We start from the raw sequence: 19,944 nt of genomic DNA on the forward strand, positions 1-19,944 counted from the left end.
GTCTGAGCTGCAGACAGGCTGAGGCTCCTGCAGTGGACACTGATACAAACAGAAGGACTGTATCTCTGGAGCAACAGTGAACCCTGCTGCTCTGCACTCAAACTTCACTTCATCCAACAACTCCAGACATGGCTGGAATTATTCCAACGCACAGAGTCACAATGGGTTACTAAAATACAACTGCACGGGTGTCTGTTGAAAGAAATCGAACTGAATATATCAAACATTAGAATAAGATCTAAGGAGAAGAGAATGACAGTGCTGGATGCAGGGTGCAGTTAAGACTTTGCAGACTTCACATTACATGATGCTGTTTGAGCGCTGTCCAAATTAGATGAAAGCTTAACGAGAATGTCTGTTAATAATGTGAGATGACTGCAAGGTAGAAACCATTTCTGCTGACTGAACATCAAACAACTTCTCTAACTGCCTCAGGGTGAGCATCCAGGTGTGGTGTGAGATGGCTTGACAAATCTGAAGAGGACAGAGAGTCTGTGGTAAGGATCAGAGCTGGTGTTTAACGCCAAGTAGATGAAGTTATTAAAGATGTAAAGTGGAGGATCTGTTTTAATGCACTCCCTCGCCACCTTCTGGCCCGGAGTCTCACACGCACTGTTGTAAATTATTTATATAGATTACAGACAGACTAACAGAGTGATACAGCCCGAGCTAAAGGCTTATTAGCCTTTAACTTGGGCTGTATCACTCTCCTGTTTATCTTTCTTCTGCTCTTCTGTCCTTTTTCTGTCTGAAAGTTAGGCTCCAGTGTCCACCATCACTACAAAATTAATCACAGAAATCATTGTGTTGTACGTCGCTTTGAACACTACTAACTGACACTGTAAAACTGTAGAACTTAAACCAGCAATATTTGAGCCGATAATCTCATTTTAAAGTGTGGATTATGGTCAGGCATATATCTACAAAGGAGACTTTTTCAAGTTCACTTTCAAACTCCTCACAGCCCCTTTAAGGGAAGAAGAAGAAGAAGAAGAAGAAGAAGAAATAATAATAATCCGAAAATGTGTGAAAATGTTTTTCTTTTCTTCTCACTTCAGCTTTGTTGCACACCAAAGCAGACTTGGTTAAGTCTAGGGTGGCAGGATAGCTGGTGATGAGGTCAGGCAGGTGGCTGAGCTGGATGCAGGTGAGTCCTGCAGACAGGGAAAAGAGGTGTCAGGGGGGTTTAAACCAGACGGATAAAACTTGCAAACATCTGATCAAAAAGTTCTCAAATAATAGCTGGACTTGGCCACTAAAACAGACAGACCGCCTTGGCACAGCAATCCACAGGGACTGGATGTCAGCAAAGGGTTTTGTAGGCAGTGGTGATTGGATGATAACTGGCAGGAGTGTTGGTTGCAGATCTAGCTCAGGTGCTCAGAGAGTGAAGGAGACAGAGCAGGAAGGGGAAACAAAAACACACCAGGCACCCCTCACTCACACAACAGTTCAGAAAGTAAACAAAAACACACACTTGCAGACACACAGGGGTCAGAGAGCAGGGACTGTGACAGTTAATATGTACTGGTTTGAAGTAGGGTTTTCAATCCAGTTTCAAAAACCTCACTGACTCAGCATCACTGGAGGATCTGCAGGCTCCCAGTTCCTAACCTCTGTCTCCATGCAGAGATCTGTGTGAGCAGGGATGGTATGATGATGAAGCCCTGCAGCTGATTGGCTTCCTGAATGTTCCAGACAGATGCAGAGGCAGAAAGACACCAAGGAAATAATAGCAAGTGCTTCAGAAAACCTCCAACTGATGAGACATCTTTGAAGCTGCATCTAAACTGGAGTCAGAGTAAACTGTTGATTCATTTACTGATGATGTAACCCAGGAGTCCAGTTATTGTTGTGATGAAGAACACGCAGATAAGGTTGGAGGATGTGTGGTCATATAAAGATTTCAAAAAGTATATAGAAGATATATAAATTCATGATGTCAAATATATAAACTATATGACTTTAGTGCAAACACAGTGGGCAGTCATAAGTGGTGACAGATTTTATTTCAGAAGAGTGGAATGAGGGTGTTAATGAAAAACTGGAGGTGTCTAAATGGTTGGTAAATTCTGACTCAGACATGGATAATATCGCCCATCTATTTCAAAGCGCATATGTTGTCCTGTCTCTTTCCTGTCCTGTTATTCAGAGGGGTAAGCAGGAAACTGTCTGGGTGCCTTGAAGGTGGAAACGCTGTTTGTCTCATGGGGGTAAAAAAATTGAGATGAGGGCTAAGCACAAGTACCTTCTGTCAAATGATGTGTTTACAACACGTACCTACTCCTCCTCCAGCTTCAGTTAGACGTTTGAAGACTTTAAGCATAGTCATTCATCACAGTAACTCCACCGACTGATCGTCACCAGCACTGACCTCTGAGGAAGAAATAAAGCTACCGCATACGGAACTAAAATCTTCCCCAGAATCAATTTGTGTGGACAAAACTATCAAAACTGGATCATTGTCTGACTTTGAAGGTTTTTATATTCACAGCAGACAATTTAATATCACATGTCATACATTTGTGATGGACTTACTTTACAACAAACAGCCTGCCAGGGGGATAAGAGCTCTGAAAAAAGGTAAATGAGAGAGGTCCTTTTTTCTACATGAAGCTTATCAGGAGTGTGAACATGACCCAAATGGATGGTATTAAAGCTACAGCGCCACATTTAAAAAGATTAAATTTAATCAAGGTGGGACACACATACAGCTCTGGAAAAAATGAAGAGACCACTGCAAAATTACCAGTTTTTCTGATTTTACTATTTATAGGCATGTGTTTGAGTAAAAAAAAAAACATTTTTGATTCATCCTTTACACTACAGACAGCATTTCTCCCAAATCCCAAATAAGAGTATTGTCATTTTTTAGCATTTATAAATAAAAAATGACAAATGGTCAAACAACAAAAAGGATGCTGTGTGTTTCAGACCTCAAATAAGGTAAAGAAACCAAGTTCATACTTACTTTGAAACACCCAAATACTAATGTTTAAACCTAGGAAGAGTTTGGAAATCAATATTTGGTGGAATAACCATGATTTTTAATCACAGCTTTCATGCGTCTTGACATGCTCTCCACCAGTCTGTCACATTGCTGTTGGATGAACTTATGCCACTCCTGTCGCAAAAAATTCAAGCAGCTCAGCTCTGTTTGATGGCTTGTGACCATCCATCTTCCTCTTGATCACATTCGCATTAGAATTCAGGTCTGGAGATTGTGCTGGCCATGACAGGATCTTGAACTGGTTGTCCTTTGTTCACATCTTGATGGACCTAGCTGTGTAGCCTGGAGCATTGTCCTGCTGGAAAAAACAGTCCTCAGAGTTGGGGAACATCATCATATCAGAAGGAAGCAAATTTTATTCAAGGATGACCTTGTACGTGGCTTGACTCATGCGTCGAATCTGCCTGATTCCAGCCTTGCTGAAGCACCCCAAGATCATCACAGATCCTCCACCAAATTTCACAGTGGGTGCGAGACACTGGGGCTTGTAGGCCTCTCCAGGTCTTCGTCTAACCATTAGACCACCTGGTGTTGGGAAAAGTTGAAAATTGGACTCATCAGAGAAGATGACCTTACTCCAGTCCTCTACGGTCCAATCCTTATGGTCCTTTACAAACCTCAGCCGGGCTCTTCTTTGCTTCTCGTTGATGAGGGGCTTCTTTCTTGCTTTACATGACTTGAGCCCTGCCTCCAGGAGCCTGTTTCCAACTGTTCTTGCTGTGCACTTCACCCCAGCTCCCATTTGCCATTCTTTTTGTAAGTCGTGTGATGTCATCCTACAGTTTCTGAGTGACATTCGAATGAGTTAACGGCCATCCCGGTCAGTGGAGAATCGTTTTCGCACTCTGCCAGCCTGTAGCTTTGTAGTCCCCAATGTCTGCTGCTTGACTTTGATTTTATGAACTGCCGTCTTAGAAATTTTGAGAATGGAAGCAACCTGACGTTCACCGTATCCCTCTGCCAGTAAAGCCAGAATCGAACCCTTCTTTTCATCACTCAAAGCTTGTCTTTTCAACTGTTTTGACATGTTAGGTAGTTATTTTTGGGATTCCAATTACTTTTGAGGTTCTACAAGGACTGTTTTTACCATACAGCTGGTGATACTGCAAGAGGATAGTGATGACCACAGCAGTGGTTTTCATTCTTTTCCTTGCTAAACATGATTTGGTTCAGCTGATCACCTGACCAACACCTCATTAAGTACAATGAGTTGTGCCTGTGTTGAAATTCAACAGACACTAGAATGAAATGGCTGTCAAACATGTAGCCTGCCACATATTCATCTGTCTGTCTGGTAAAATGTTGTCTTGTGAATTTTTTGTTTGTATGTTTGTCCTAGCCTCAGACTTAGAGGTGCCGACCCTCATCCCAACCATGTCACACAGCCCTGAACTGGGTTTATAAAGTGTAAATTAAAACAGATATGCAAGCATACAAATGCATAAAACAACTGTAATGCACATGAAAGAGAGGAAAACTGACATTAACTTTAAAGAAATGGAAATGGAGTAAACTCAAACATTGTGCAGAGGTTGGCCAAGGCCTTTAGATAAAAACTCTGGGCTAGGACTGCCATCTAGTGTCCACTGGAGAGGTTGCATCTAATTTGATTTCATGATTGAATCATCTCCACACTCTGATGAAAGCTGCTGTAAGCTCAGGTCACAAAAACTTACTAGAATGATGCAGCAAAGTTAACATGACACAGCCTTTTTCTTTCCTTTTTGAGTTTAGAGTTAGCGTGACCAAGAAACAGAGGACTGTGTGCTCATAGATCTGCGATCATTGAGTCATTGAAGGAGAGGTATGTGTCAGGACAGCAGACTGGCAGTGAAGGAGACACTAATATCATGTAGGTAAAAGGGCAGATTTTCTACAATACATACATTCCTGTTTTACTGGCTGTGGACGTCTGAAGTCCACCAGTTCCTCCATCAGTATGTTGTGAATGACAATCAAACAACTGATCAGACATGATGAGGTAGGCTATCAGGTTAGTTGAAAGTCTGTACAAATAGATAACTGTATTTCTTATAATGGTAGATGTGCTATGAAGCTCCACAACTTGAGTTAATAACATTTTTAACAGAATGAATCTGTTTAATCACGGTATATTCGTCTTCATTTCACAGAGGCCTATCAGGCCTTTTGTGAGATTTATTTTTTCATGCTCTAGTAGGTTCAGAGTAAGAACCAGAAAGTACGTCATCAATCCTGGCCCATAAACACTTTTCCAAAAGACCTTAGTCTCTGGAAACATCCTAAATCAGCTTGCGTCTCCTTTCCAAGGATCATGCCCTATGGTAACCCACAATCTATAATGGGATTATAAGCACCAAAATATGTTACTACGAAATGTTTTTTTTTTCTCGTCTCTCAGCTAGTCCTGCCGATTGGGTCAAACGGGACCGTTTTTTTTTTTTGTTTTTTTTTTTTTTTTTTAACAAAAAGTGTTCCAGGGTGACATTTTAACGTATTAACTAGCTCAATGTTGAAATTGTGATGTGCATAATTTTCTACAGTTTTTATACCTGCAAAATATACACATTTACAACAAGAAAACACATATTAACAGTTATAAATTAATTGACGTGTTTATGTAATTTACCATGGATCACGTCGCTAACAGATTCTATATACCTGAAGCGGGCGGTGTTGGCGGTGTGTCTTCAGCGTGTGGCTAAGTAACCGCACAGTTTAACTGTGAGCGAGGCAGGCTGTGATAAATCGAGCACACCTATTTGGAGCCCGGCCTCGCCGCGTTTCATGTGCTCATCCGGGTACTTATCGTAGTGTCACATAACAGCAGCCCGGCTCTCCGATTAGTTGGTTTGCTAGGACTCATTTGAACCGTTCTTGTCGTTTCTGTTCTTTATCGATGAACTGAGACTGATCTTACGGAGAAAATACGACCGAACATGATGCTATTGTTGAGTTTGAACTGCACGGCACCGCTTTTATGAAGGGGAAACGAAGCACACTGCGAAAACGTGACCGATGCAGTGTTGTATAATGGTTGATTCTGACCAATCAGGGTGCGCCGTTTTGTTACTGCGTGCTGCTGTGGGTGGAGATGTTGGTACTCAGAATGAGTTGATAGACTGAGTTTCTCAGTTCAACAGTGTGCCGGAGTTAATTTACTGTTTTTACCTATTGCATTGGCGGGTTAGTATATTTACTTTGAGAGGACTAACTCCAGGAACGGAAACGAGAGAGGGATTTTTGCGCTTCTGCAACATCAGAGTTACAGTAAGTGTTCAGCGGGAATGAGCTATACACAACAGAAATAACTTGTGTGTTTTTCCTGTTTTCTCATTCTTTCTGTTTGTTTTGTTTTTGTTTTAATCAGTTTTGGACATTCGTGTGATATTTGTATGGTCTGGCGGATAGGGAGAGCTCCGTGCTGGTTGTTTGTGTTCCCTGAGGTCACCTGGTGCTCCACATGCTTCCCCCGCCGCTCAGGACGCAGCCTCACTCTGTGGATGACTTCATGGAGCAGGGTTAGAGAGGGAAGACCCACAGACCTTACCCTTCGGATCCACTAAAAAGACACTGAAAGGATACCTGACTGTCGTCCGTGGTGACGTTCTTCCCTTTCTTTCTAACCTCACCTGGGACACACGTAGGCGGGTGACATGGTGGTCAACACCATCCATTGGTTCAGGAAGGGTCTGCGGCTACACGACAACCCGTCTCTGAGGGACTCCATCCGGGGAGCGGACAGCCTGCGCTGCATCTACATTCTGGACCCCTGGTTTGCGGGCTCCTCCAACGTGGGCATCAGCAGGTGGAGGTGAGGTGGGGGGTCAGAGCTTGCTGTGTGTGATGGAGAAGGTCAAAACAGATCGAGTCTTAGCTGTTAAACTGAGACACTCTTATTACCACTGGTTGATGTGTTTTTGTCCTCCTTTTTTTGAACAACTTTATCTGCACGGTGTTCAAAAACCAGGCTTAACTTGAATCATTTTTTCATACTATTGTTGGCTTCAAATTTTGATTTAAACTATTTAGCCTGGCACGAAAGAGATATATTTAGGAGTAATTATTTAACTTTTTTGCATCACATCAATTCTCCCTGAAGTTTTGTACCCTAATATTATCATTACCTTATAATTAGTGTAACTCACATTTAAATAAGAACAGTGCCATATTGATTTTGATGATGCAGACTCTCTAATATAATCAAGTCCTGATTGACATACCTTGTTGTTAAATGTGTGGGTGAAATTAGGGTAGATTCAAATGAAAGTGACAAAGGTAGATTAATTTGTTGTTTGGTAGACATATTTGGTACCCTGCCTTCTACTCAACAGCTTCAGGAAAGTAGAGCCACAGGTCCCTTGAGATTACTCCGTTCTTGCAGTTCAATAACACACTGATACAGAATCCTGTGACCCTGTGCTGTGACCCATACTCCCCCCAAAAACAAGCCAAAGATTTGACTACAGATGTATTGGGGCGCAGTCACACAGGCCATCCAAACCAATATTTTATGCTTCAAAGTTGAAGGATAGCCTACAGTGTTGAAAACAAAGCCATCTCATGTGCAAAATGGTTCACTTTAACAAAAGACTGCAGTGCCACGTGTGGCTGGCTGCAAAAGCAAATCAGTGATATTCTAGCCCTGTGCCAGTTTGTGCAGAAAAGTAAAGCAGCTAACAGCCCATTCTGAAAACCTGTTTTGTATTTAGCCTGATCTTTTCCTCTGCCCTGTAGCACACCTGTTTGATTCAAAGAGTCTGACACATCAATTTGCATAAATAAGGACTCAGCCGGGCTGACTGTCAGGTGCATTGTTGCTGTTTTCTAGGAGCCTTTAAGCCCACCTCAGTTCCATTATTATTATTATTATTATTATTATTATTATTATTATTATTATTATTATTACTATTACTATATTTCTCTTGGTCAAAAGTGAGCATAAGTTAACATTTCTGATATGACACCCCTCTCAGAAGCCAGTAGGTGAAGTCACTGAGACTATGTCCAGATATCTTTGAACCGTTTATAGGATTCAAAAGGTTGAGAACATTTGATTTTTCTCCACCTACTGTTTCTGTTTTGGATGGTAAGTGTTCTTTCTATCTCAAAGGGAATTGATGATAAATAGTGAGTTACATTTTCTGAAGAACAATCATGTGATTTGATTTCGTGCTTTGAAATGAACCACTCGACTGTAATCGTGAAGCTGTGGGAGCTGTGGGTATTCCTTGGAGTTTCTGGTCTCGACCCTTTGCTGCATGTCTTCCCCTGCTTTCCACCCCCACTCTTCCCGTCTCTCTTTAGCTCTCCTAAGAATGTAAAATTGCTGAAAAATAACTTTAACACTCCAGAAAATCTGAAGTTGATTAAGTCTTCTGCTGATGCAATGCTACAGTAACAATTTCAAATATATTTAACACCACTGAGAGTGAAACAATGCACGTCGTGTGCTAGTATTGACCTCCTTATTGTTTTTCAACCATGCACTGTAATTTTAAGCTTGTTGTAGATAATCACCATGTAAGTAATCATAAGTGCACTATGTGATGTGTTTAGGTATCAGGATAGTATGCAGGTTATTAGGTCATACATAGAGTGTGCTCTGTTTTAGTAACCTTTGATTTATTGCGAGCCAAATGAAGCATTATGGGCGTCTCTTGTTGTTTATGGAGGACTGAGTCTGTCTGGAGTTGTCCCTTTTGTTGGATCATCATTGCCTGTAGTTGAAATGTGTGTTTAGATGGGCAGAGCTGTTTACAGGTCATTGAGCTCACTCACTCTGTGACACACATGAAACATTTGGCTAAACGGGGGAAAGAGTGTTTTCTCTAGGTTTGGTGATTGTAGTTGGTCGTTTCTTCATTTTGGGATGGTGCTGTATCTGGAACAAAGTGAAAAGACAGGAGTGTAATGTTTGTAAAGACACATCTGCAATTAGTCAGCAACTTGTGTAACCACCATGACTGAGAAACTCTCCAGCTTCCTGAATGGAGGGCTCTGAAAGTGGGTCAGTGTGTCATTCAGGTCCTTACAGCATCACCCCTCAGAGCTGACCCACATTACACACACGCTCACCAGACCTCCCATCCCTGCACCCCGCCCTCAACAGCCACCACACCTCATCAACTATGTGCACGTCATATGCTTCACATGCAACTATATTCATAAGGTTACTCTGAGCGCTTCATTTACCTCAGCTCCATAAAACAGCCTGAGATCACTGCTGCTTCTGAACTTTATGGAAAGGTCTTCAACGTGTGTGAAGTCTCCCACATAAACCCGTGCCATCAAAGCCTTCTCTATAAAACACTGACTTTAGATACACAAACAGACACCAGTAGGACAGAACATTAGCTGGACCTAAATGTGAATGAGGTCTCTTTAAAAACAAAACCCCCAGTTTCTGAGAGAGTCCCTGATCAGCTGGTGGCTTCAACGCAACCTGCTGCTCATGTCCTAACACGGCTAAGAAAAGGGTTTGACCCTCTGCTAAAGAATATTAACTATAAATAGTTCCAACATTTTCAGTGTTTGACAGAGGTCAGCATGGGCCCATACTGATCTGCTAATCCTTTTAACCCTTCAAACATACATAATATGAGTTATTTTCATTGAATAAATAGTTAAGGGCTGGGGATTTTTCTAGATAACAAGCTCAAACATACACAAGAGTAGTAATAAAAGTGCTTTTGATCCATTATTTTTCATTTTGTTTCCTTGCAGCATCTGATTTTCAATTTTCAACCCTTTAAAGGACATTAGAGGACAAAAATGTCCCATCTATTTCAACTGATTGCACAGTCATTACACAATGTAATACTTGGTTCTCTAATTTCAGGATTTTATAGTCCTCACCATGAGATGAGACAATTTCCCATTGTGCATCTAAACACAAACACACTCACATTACTGAACAGTACAAACAACTTCAAATAAAAGGGCTGGAAAGGGTTAAAATGATGAAAATAATTAAATATCTGGTGTTTTTGATTAGGACTGAAGTTGACTGATCTGAAGACAAAAGAGGCAGAGACATTAATCTGTTGTGTTTTGTAAAGGACAGTTTTGTCTTCTGTTTACCTGAAAGGGTAGTAAATTAAAAATCTGACACTGAAAAAAAAAAACAAAAAAATGATGCATTAAATTAAATTTTATTACAGCTCTTATGTTTAAGTGTGATCTCATCCTCACAGCAGTCTGCAGGTGACTGAACCTGGACACTGCCTCTTTAGGTGTTCCTATCTCACTGTTGCCAACTGGGCTCAGATTTTCAGGCTCACTTTGTTATGTCAGAACTCAGAATGCTGCTAAGTGCTGAATTGTTTTTATTTCTTCATTCCTCACACCAGCAGCTCTATGATTCAAACGGGTAACTTTGCTGCCCTCATACTGTTGGATACATTGTTACTGAATTACCGCCAAAGCTCACTGAACCCCAGTAGCTCTTCTGTTTGACCAGCAGAGCAGGCCAGCCTTCACTCCCCACACAGATCACTGAGCCCTAACCAACCACAACCCTGTTCCACATCCACTGCTTTTCCTTCCTTTGACCTATTTTGGTGGAGACTGACCCCTGTAGTTCGGTCACCAGAGCTGCAGTCAGTGAAGTTTGGGCCCCTTAGAGCTTCAGGAACACTTTGCCAGTTCAGACACTTAAAAAACACACAGCTGGGTTTGTGATCACAGGGCTGGTTTAGAGGCTGGAGGGTGGGCTCTAACAGGTATTCTGTTGGCCTCACTGGTCATGTTGAAGACTTTTTTGTCTGGGGGCTCTAATTTCGTAACGCATCACAGGGGGCGCAAGCCTGGCGCAGCCTGCGCAGTGTTAATTTTGTGCAGCACACCGCCGTGCGCTGCCAATTTGACAATTTGGTAGACCGTCTGTGCAGAGATGGGTGGGACAGCGCGCCAGGGGAAGGTGTCAGCAGATTCATGTTGGCGCAGTGACAATTTCGTGCCAAAAAAGAGCGCTGAAAGCTCGCCAGCTCCAACCTGGTCTATTCTCGGCGCAAAGCGGAGCGCACCCTCCGTAGCTGTAATTTGGTGACAGGCGCACATGTGCGCACATGTCATCAAAGCCTCAGAGGCAGGTTTCCAGAGTGTCAGGCACATTTTAATGCAATAAACAATCACAGCAATCACTATTTAATGTAACCGTCTGAACCAGCATATACATTTATATTTATATTAACTGTCCCGTCACATCTGATGTCAGATTAAGGCTGTTTGTCATAATGGAAAGTTAACCTGACGGCAGCTGGAAGTTTGATGCACATCTTACAGTCAAACAATAAACAGCCTTAACATCTGATACTGAGTATATATCTGGTTCTCTCATTTCATTTAATTCAAAGAAAAGAGGGAGAGAAAAGACGAAGAAAAAAGAGACAAAATAAATGTTTTTATGTCACTCAGGATTTACCCGTGATTTCCCATATTTCTCTGTTTTAGTCTTTATTTTTAACGTGATCTAAAAAGATGGAGTACATTATTGTAAGGACAATGAGACACTGGGAGAGTATACAGTATATCACCAAAGGCTCTGCTATTTGGTGATGACAAACCAGGAGTGCAGGTGGATCAAAAGTATTCTGAATGGATAAGCCAGCTGTGTAACTGTCTCTTCATTTTGTACTCCTATTAATGACAAAGGAACAGATTAAATCTGTCCCGGGAGCTGGCCCACACGGTGACGTGCTTCGTGTCCTCCGATGTGCCCCGCTGTCCATTCTCCTGCTGAAGGGACAGCGGCTCTGACCGTCTCCGCTACTGGCTCTTTCCAGCACACTGTTTCCACAGTGCTGGGGATCACTCAGACCAATCAGACGCTGCGCCTCGGCCGTGGGGCATTTAAAGGCGAAGAGAGGCGCTCATTTGATTGGTGAAAACAGCGATCGGCTGTGTTAAACCCACTCACAGCTTTTTTCCTCCCTCTCTGCCATTTGCACAGAGGGAGGCGTGGACACGCTCCTCTGCGCCTTGACTGTGCCTCTCTTGGCACTGCAGGAAACTTGCAAAGTGCGCCGGTCACGCCCTGTCCGCACGGCGAAGGCCGGCGCAGGGCAGGTGCGCCTGTGCTTGTGCCTGGTCTACGAAATCAGAGCTCTGGGTTTGTTTCTGGATATAAAGATGGGTGGGAATAGATTCAGTGATGTTAAAATGATTAGACCTAAACCTCTTGTTGTGATGAATGTTGGGGCCTCACTTAACCAGCAGGGGGCACTCTTTCTACTGTACTAACTGAAGTTCTCAGGGGTTTACATGACAACGGTTTTAAGGTGGAACGCAAAAGTTTTGTTGCGTTTCAGCCGACCTAAAACACAAACTTTTGAAAACGGCCTCCAGGGTGTGATTTTTCTGAAACGCTAACGACACAGTTGCTGTGTAAACAGTAAGCCTGTGTCAGTGGAAACACTGACATCACACTCCGCTTCAAGCGAGCGCATACAACAGTCTAACAGTACCATTGTTACGATTGTCATGAACTACCATGTTGTGCTTATGCTGTTCAATCCGCTGTATCTACTGACTGTCTTTAAACAAAAAGAGCATCTGTTGCTCCACTTCTTAACTTGGTATTCCCCAATACACCAGATGATCGGCTCAACTCTACTTCAGTGGAGATCTATCACAAGCGGCTGGACAAGACAGATATCGCGCCAACTACAGGCCTGGCATGCTTGAAACATAGATGAAACATAAATGGGGCCTCAGTCTTTGACAGCAGGAGGTGCAGTGATATGGATGCATGAAAAGAGTTCACCAGGAGGGGGCAGCATGATCTCAAGTTTCCTCTTTGTTGGATGATTTTGTCTGAATCAGGTGAAGCAGTTTGATCTTACTGTAAGGAAAACTAAACACATGATTCCTTCTGTGGTTGGCGTCATGATGAATAAATAAATAGCTTTTAAAATAAATAACTCTTTTATTAGCTGCTGTAGTGCTGGGTAAAGTTGTCTAACTGCCTCTACACAGCTGTAAAGTGCTGTTAGGGTGTCTGTAATCAAACTGTTGTTTTTCTTGTGCATAAACAGTTTTTTTCTTTAAACTTAACACTGTACATGTGTAAAACAGCTTAAAGCTCTGACTCCTAGTAAACAGAAAAGTGAAACTTCTGATCAGCTTAAACCATGAGTCCAATCAGCAGGGTCGCACCCCATTTTCTCATGATTTGTGTGGCATTACAGGTTGTTCCAGAACACGTCACTAAGATAATAGAGCACTTATGTCAAACATAACATAGGGCAGAGAGGGATCATGTTTTCAATTTGTAAAACACAGAGGTAATGCTGTCACCATAGGATGAGATAAGTGTTAGAGCTCATCCTCAATCCCTGGTTTCTGGTCAGATTCTCCTCCAGCTCTTAATGACTGAGCTCTGTGCTCTCTGTCCTTGGTTTCAGGTTTTTGCTGCACTGTTTGGAGGACTTGGATGCCAGCTTGCGCAAGCTGAATGCCCGCCTGTTCGTTATCAGAGGCCAGCCCACAGACGTCTTCCCTCGGCTGTTTAAGGTGTGGCAGAAAATGAGTTTGTGTTTTTCTCATGTTAATAAAAGTGTTGATTTCACGCCAACTTTTAGGGGTGTGTTCCCTCATACTTCCACCGTTAACATGCCCTCTGTCACGGATCATAAAACCTGCCTCTAACCTGTCCCTCAGGAGTGGAAGATCACACGTTTATCCTATGAGTTTGACCCTGAGCCCTTTGGGAAGGAGCGTGATGCAGCCATCCAAAAACTAGCCAGCGAGGCAGGGGTGGACGTCGTCGTGCGGATCTCACACACACTTTATGATCTCGTCAAGTAAGTGATGGCACAGGGATCAATCGAACAAAAAAAAAATATCAGATCAACTCATCAGCTCTTACATCTTACATTGATTTTTTTTGTCTTCAAAGGATCATTGAACTGAACGATGGTCAGCCTCCTGTCACCTACAAGCGCTTCCAGGCTCTCATTAGCCAAATGGACCCTGTGGAGCCTCCAGCAGAGACCGTCACACTGGACATCATCAACAGCTGTACCACACCCATCAGCCCTGACCATGATGATAAATTTGGGGTGCCAACCCTGGAAGAGCTCGGTGAGTCTGTCCTTTATCTCTAAAGCCTTGTTTCTACCAAGCGGTCCAGCTTGGATCAGCACAGTTTGGTACGGGTTGGATCAGTAAAGCCTGATCCTGTTTGCGTTTCCACAGCCAACCCTGCCCTTCTTGGTAGGCGGCGTGTAAGCCGGATGTTGACAGCAGCTAGCGTAACGCCATAGCAGCAACACAGTGAACTCCGCTAATAAATCCAACGAAGAAGAAAAATGTGACACAGTAAACGAAGAGCAAGGATGGAAGACATCCAGCAATTTATCTTCTTTGTGATTGGCATGTGTCTCTTTGTTACAAAGAACTATCAAGCTTTGTTTCAGAGAAGTCTGCGAGTCGCCAGGAGAAATACAGCAGCCACTGTCACACAGGAAGTGAGCATTTTTTCCACCAATCAACAGATTGCAGTGCTGTAGTGCCACCTTCTGGGGTTGGATCAGTTTAGTCTGACACCCCAACAGAGGGGTACCAAAAAGTGGGATGGTACGGGTCGGTAATTTGGAGACCTGCGCTGGTTTTAGTCAAAGAAATTGAAAATGCATGCTGTACTAAGACAAAGCGACCTGAAAACGCTCGGTGGAAACTGGGTTTATGTTTCCATGTTGTGGGTTTCAGGTTTTGAGACGGAGGGTCTGAGCCCAGCTGTGTGGCCTGGTGGAGAAACAGAGGCTCTCAAAAGGCTGGAGCAACACCTGGAGAAGAAGGTACCAAGAAAACTCTATTTTAGCACGGTGTAAAACAGATGATCAAAGTTGGCACTGTGTTAAATGATAATGAAAACACATTTGATGCTTTTCACATTTTTTATCCCCAGTTCATTAAATAAAAAATAATGCAAAAACAGCATGCAGGTAAGGAAGCGTATTGCATTCACTTGAAGGGAAAAAAAACAACTCAGGTTTTTCAGAGTAATTAATTCTTCGGTTTGTTTTTTTGTGGTAATTAATTTTGTTTTTCTAAATAAGATTTTTTTTATTGGTTTGTTTTTTGTTATAATTATTTATGTTTTTATGAGTAATTTTTTTTATGGTAATTAATTTTGCTTTTCTGATTAATATTTTTTTATTGGTTTGTTTTTTGTAACTTTCTACCAGTCTGTACCGGGTCAATAAAGCTAAGGTATTAGCCACACACAGGGTATGAGACCCTTGTTATGTTTTCGACTTTATCCTTATATTTTATATAAGCCTATTGTTCAATGTAATACTTAAGGAATAGACAAAGATGTGGCATTAAAAAATGCATTGCGTCTACATTGGAAAGCTGGTAGAAAGTTAAGGATAAGGCATAAATGTGCCGAACAGGATCTCTGATCCGTGCGGGACACAGGAGCCACCACACATCCAGGGGAGTCCTCTGCAGGTTGGAGGTTCTCACGGGATTTTGAGGTAGCTCGATACTTCAGGAAAAAAAATTACTCCTAAAAACAGGAGGAAAAAATTACCATGAAAAACAGCAGGTTGAGGTCCCTGCGGGATTTCTAAGAATCTTGATACTTCAGGAAAAAAATTCTCCAAAAAACATGTAAAAAGTAATCTGAAAACAGAAAAGATAATTATTCATAAAAACAGAAATAATTATAACAAAAAACAAACCAATTTTAAAAATATTAATCGGAAAAACAAAATTAATTACCACAAAAAACAAACCGCAGAATAAATTGCTCTGAGAAACCTGAGTTGTTTTTTTTTTCTTCAAGTGAATGCAATACGCTTCCGTATGTGGAATATTGATGGGAAGTTTTTAATGAAAAATGAGCTCGTTTGAAACCTGCTGCTCTGCCACCTGAGACACTGACTCACTCAGTGGAGACCTCACATGTTCCAGTAGGACAGTGATAAAGCACACTCTGCACAGGTCACAACAGACTGATGGTGTCTTTACAGGCCTGGGGGGCCCACTGTGAGCGTCCTCGTATGAATCCAAACTCTCTGCTGGCCAGTCCCACCGAGCTCAGCGCCTACCTTCGCTTTGGATGTCTCTCCTGTCGACTCCTCTACTTCAAACTTACCGACCTGTACCACAAGGTGAGTAGAGCCACTGAGGAGACAGGAGGCAGCGTAGCAAAGTGGAGAGCAAATGATTGTAACATGTTCCGATCCATGTTAATAACTCTTCTTTTTGTTTTCCTCTCAGGTGAAGCAGAACAACTCTGTTCCGTACTCACCATATGGTCAACTACTGTGTAGGGAGTTCTTCTTCACAACGGCCACCAACAACCCCTGCTTTGACAAGATGGAGGGGAACCCTGTGTGCGTCCAGATCCCCTGGGAAAGGAACCCCGAGGCGCTGGCCAAGTGGGCAGAGGGACGAACAGGCTTCCCTTGGATTGACGCCATCATGACCCAGCTAAGGCAGGAGGGATGGATCCATCACTTGGCCAGGCGCGCTGTGGCCTGCTTCCTCACCAGAGGGGACCTGTGGATCAGCTGGGAGGAGGGTGTGAAGGTAGGGTCACAGAGGGGAAGACGTTTCTTGTTCAGACATTTCATTTCTTCCTTTATGTGAACATAGAGAAAGGATTTATGTATTTTGGGGGTTTGCACTTGAGCTGTATGATCACATCCAGAGTTAGAGGTACCTGGCTGCTTAAATCCCCACCATGTGTGGTCCCTGTGGCTTCTCCAGGTGTTTGAGGAGCTGCTCATTGATGCTGACTGGAGTGGAAACGCCGGCAGCTGGATGTGGCTCTCCTGCAGCGCCTTCTTCCAGCAGTTCTTTCAGTGCTGCTGCCCTGTGGGCTTTGGACGACGCACAGACCCAAAGGGGGACTACATACGGTCAGTCTGAGTTTGATCTGCATTGAAGAATGAGGCACAGGCCTTTTCATGAGCAGTGTTTTACATTAAGTCCCCTGTAGTTGTCTTAAAATAAAGAAACCAAAGCTCAGAGTTTTCCTGCGCTCTTCTGGCCTCAGCTGTGGAAACTTTATTTGTAATGTGACTTCCAAACAAGTCAAAGAGTGTTTCTGTTTTCACACAAAGAGACTTCCTGAAACCATGGTGTAATGCAGTCCTGTGCAGTTATTGATGGGTGGTGAGAAATGCATGATCTCAAATTCTTCCTCCTTTCTCTCTGCCTCCAGCCGCTATTTGCCTGTATTACGAGGCTTTCCAGACAAATACATCTATGATCCGTGGAATGCCCCAGAGGAAGTGCAGAAGGCGGCCAAGTGTATCATCGGAGTCCATTACCCCAAACCCATGGTGAACCACGCCGAGGCCAGCCGCATCAACATCGAGAGGATGAAGCAGATTTACCAGCAGCTGTCCAGCTACAGAGGACTGGGTAACACATAACACACATGCTGATCAGTGTGTGATCACATGCTGATCACACACTGATCACACACTGATCACACGCTGATCACACACTGATCACATGTTTTCACCTGCTTTAGGAGATGAAAAGTATGTTTGTATGTAAGTATGTATGCAGTTGTCCTCACCAACCTGTGATATCAGAGCCAAACACAGGCCTCGAAGTGCCCCATTCTGGATGTTAGGACTCAGTCTGTTTCCTCTCTGTTTCCTCCTGAAGGCCTCCTGGCCACAGTACCTGTTTATTCCAGCAGTAGTGCAAACAGTGGTAACATCAGAGGAGCCGGTGCGGGGAGCAGCCAGGGTCCAAGAAGGTCTGCAGAAAACGCCCCCACACAGGAGGGAACATCTGGAGCAGGTAGGAACTGTCTGATGATCTACCTCCAGCTCTCTGCTGGAGAACTCAGTCAGACATGAAGGAAAGAACAGAGATGTTCAGTCTCCATACTCAGCTGAAACAAACAGTCATGAGGTCAGGGTGTGTTGTCTGATGCCAGCTCCTCTGGCCACAAAATGACCTCTAACTCTAATCCATGACTTCTTTTCTGTCGTGTTAATGCAGAGAGAGGGCTGTCAGCACTGAAGCGGCGCCACAAAGAGACTCCTCCTGGGACCAGCTGTAAAACCTTGAGGCAGAGCAAATGACTGGAACAAGACTCAAACATAGGGTCCTTCAGATTGCTTTCTCTGCTGGACCCTCAGTAAACACCCAGCAGTGACTACAGACTACACCAACCAGTGACTGCATAAAGGAGATGAACTGATAAGAGGAGCAGAGCTCAGGGAGCATGGTCAGCTGTTAACATGTCTCTGTCTCCACATTAGACTCGTGGAACATCTCAGGAACAGCAAAAACACAGAACCTGAAGTAGAACAATCCACACACATGGTCAAACAACAACTACCTACAGTCAGGGTCTACAGCGTCAGGAGCCGGGCTCTCTGTAAACCTGGTCTTCATGCTGGCTCTGACCCCACACAGTGTGAGGTCAGCATTCCCAGGTTATCTGCTGGTTATCTCTGTTCACTGACCCTGACAAAGCAGGATCTGCCAAACAGACACAGAATGCTGATTAGAAACACCATGAATCCCTCAGTCTCTCTGATCATGCTCACACAACAGGGAACAGTGTCAGCAGCAGGTAACCAATCAGACAAATTTACGTTTCTGCCAACAATAAACTATAAAAAACCCAAAGTAGCCCACACCTCAGACTAAAATCAACACAGCTGTATTTACAGAGCTCTGGAAGGACACGCAGCAGAGAGCGCAGACCATGTGACTGCTCCAGTAAAACCTCATGTTTATTTGTGTGTATTCCTGCACTGAGCTTATGAAGTTCACCAAGAGTCTGTCTGCAGCACATCCACAGAACCTTCCAGACTAATTGAATCTGTCAGTTTAGCAGCTGTAGTTGGGTTAGAGATTCTGTGAGGGATGATGTCTTCCTTACCAAGCAGGTGGTTATACATCAGGATCCAAACAGGGTGCTCCTCTCATTGCTCCTTTGTTTTTGTCCTTAGCTGGATGTGTCCCTCTCAACTGTCCTTAGATTATCATACTAATCTGGTGAGGAGATGATGACACGTGTTGAAGCTAAGCTATGATACATTCTTGAGAACTTCTTCTGTGTTTGAACAGCTGATCTATTCAGCTGAAGGTCTCTGTGGGTGGATCCTTTATATGTGTTTATTAGCAGCTTAGAGAATGGAAGTTGTCTTTGTCTTTGCTCAGCAGGAGCATCAAATCAAGCTCTAAGTGGAGTTTTAGGTTATGTGTAGTCAGTTTATGGTACAACTCTAAAGTCAAACTCATCTAAACAAAAAGCAGAACTATCTCCCGTATGGAGTCTTGTCTTCCACTGTAAAACAAAAACAAGTTGTGAAAGTTCTGGTAGATTTGCTAACACCCTTCTCCTGGGAGGGATCTACACGTGCTGCATTGTGACAGCTCTGCACCCTCTCATGGAAATATGAGACTAGTGATGGAGTTTTAACCCCTCGCCCTCTGTTGGCACGCCGACATGGGTAGAAAGCCCCAGTTCAGACGTATTTGGCGTCTTTCTCCGTGAACACACCCCCATATGGTCCATGTGCAAACATAGTGTTACTCTGTCATGATGTACATAATGCGAGAAAAAGGATAAACATGTATGTACAGAAAGATAAAAGCACACATGGCTGTCCAGTTTGTCCTAGATAAACCTCACAGATGATAAATATTTGTACATATTTGTTGTTTTTGATTCCCAGCTTTTGTATCAGTGATTCCAGGGTTTCATGGCTGCTTTTTGTACAGAATGTATTTACCAAAATTTAAAGACTGGCTGTGTATGTCCCTCATGTGATCTGTTATTTTTGTACAATGACCAAACTATCTGCATTAAAATGGAAACACCATCAGTGTGAGATGCTTTTATTCCCACTTGCACCAAATTTGAGTTCAAGAATCCTTTGATGATGGAAGAGGAAGGAGGTGGTGTGCTCTTTTAATCAGAGGATCTTTGGTTTGAGATGTTGGTCAGTGTGTCAGGTTTG

General features: G+C 43.2%; 1 protein-coding gene across 2 annotated transcripts; it reads left to right on the forward strand.

The window, feature by feature from the left end:
• Positions 1-5,751: 5,751 nt before the first annotated feature.
• On the forward strand, positions 5,752-19,803 carry cry1b (cryptochrome circadian regulator 1b). Of its 2 annotated transcripts, none has more exons than XM_074677475.1 (12): positions 5,752-6,259; positions 6,360-6,803; positions 13,396-13,504; positions 13,652-13,794; positions 13,890-14,074; positions 14,702-14,790; positions 15,973-16,113; positions 16,223-16,534; positions 16,715-16,866; positions 17,172-17,374; positions 17,627-17,764; positions 17,969-19,803. In XM_074677475.1, the coding sequence occupies exons 2-12, from the start codon at positions 6,646-6,648 to the stop codon at positions 18,049-18,051; spliced, it is 1,713 nt and encodes a 570-aa protein (XP_074533576.1). In that variant the 5' UTR covers positions 5,752-6,259; positions 6,360-6,645; the 3' UTR covers positions 18,052-19,803. The 2 variants fall into 2 exon arrangements, with proteins under 2 accessions (XP_074533576.1, XP_074533577.1); XM_074677476.1 differs by having other exon boundaries at positions 6,401-6,803.
• The last annotated feature ends 141 nt before the right edge of the window (positions 19,804-19,944 follow it).

Source organism: Halichoeres trimaculatus, unplaced genomic scaffold (genome assembly GCF_033239565.1).
Source record: "Halichoeres trimaculatus isolate MK-OKI-2021-1 unplaced genomic scaffold, fHalTri1.1 fHalTri1_scaffold_10, whole genome shotgun sequence".
Taxonomy (NCBI): domain Eukaryota; kingdom Metazoa; phylum Chordata; class Actinopteri; order Labriformes; family Labridae; genus Halichoeres; species Halichoeres trimaculatus.

Coding starts and splice junctions, on each gene's coding strand:
- cry1b (XM_074677475.1), top strand. CDS start 6,646: ATGGTGGTCAACACCATCCATTGGTTCAGGAAGGGTCTGCGGCTACAC. Junction 6,804..13,395: donor GTGGGCATCAGCAGGTGGAG/GTGAGGTGGGGG, acceptor CCTTGGTTTCAG/GTTTTTGCTGCACTGTTTGG. Junction 13,505..13,651: donor TCTTCCCTCGGCTGTTTAAG/GTGTGGCAGAAA, acceptor CCTGTCCCTCAG/GAGTGGAAGATCACACGTTT.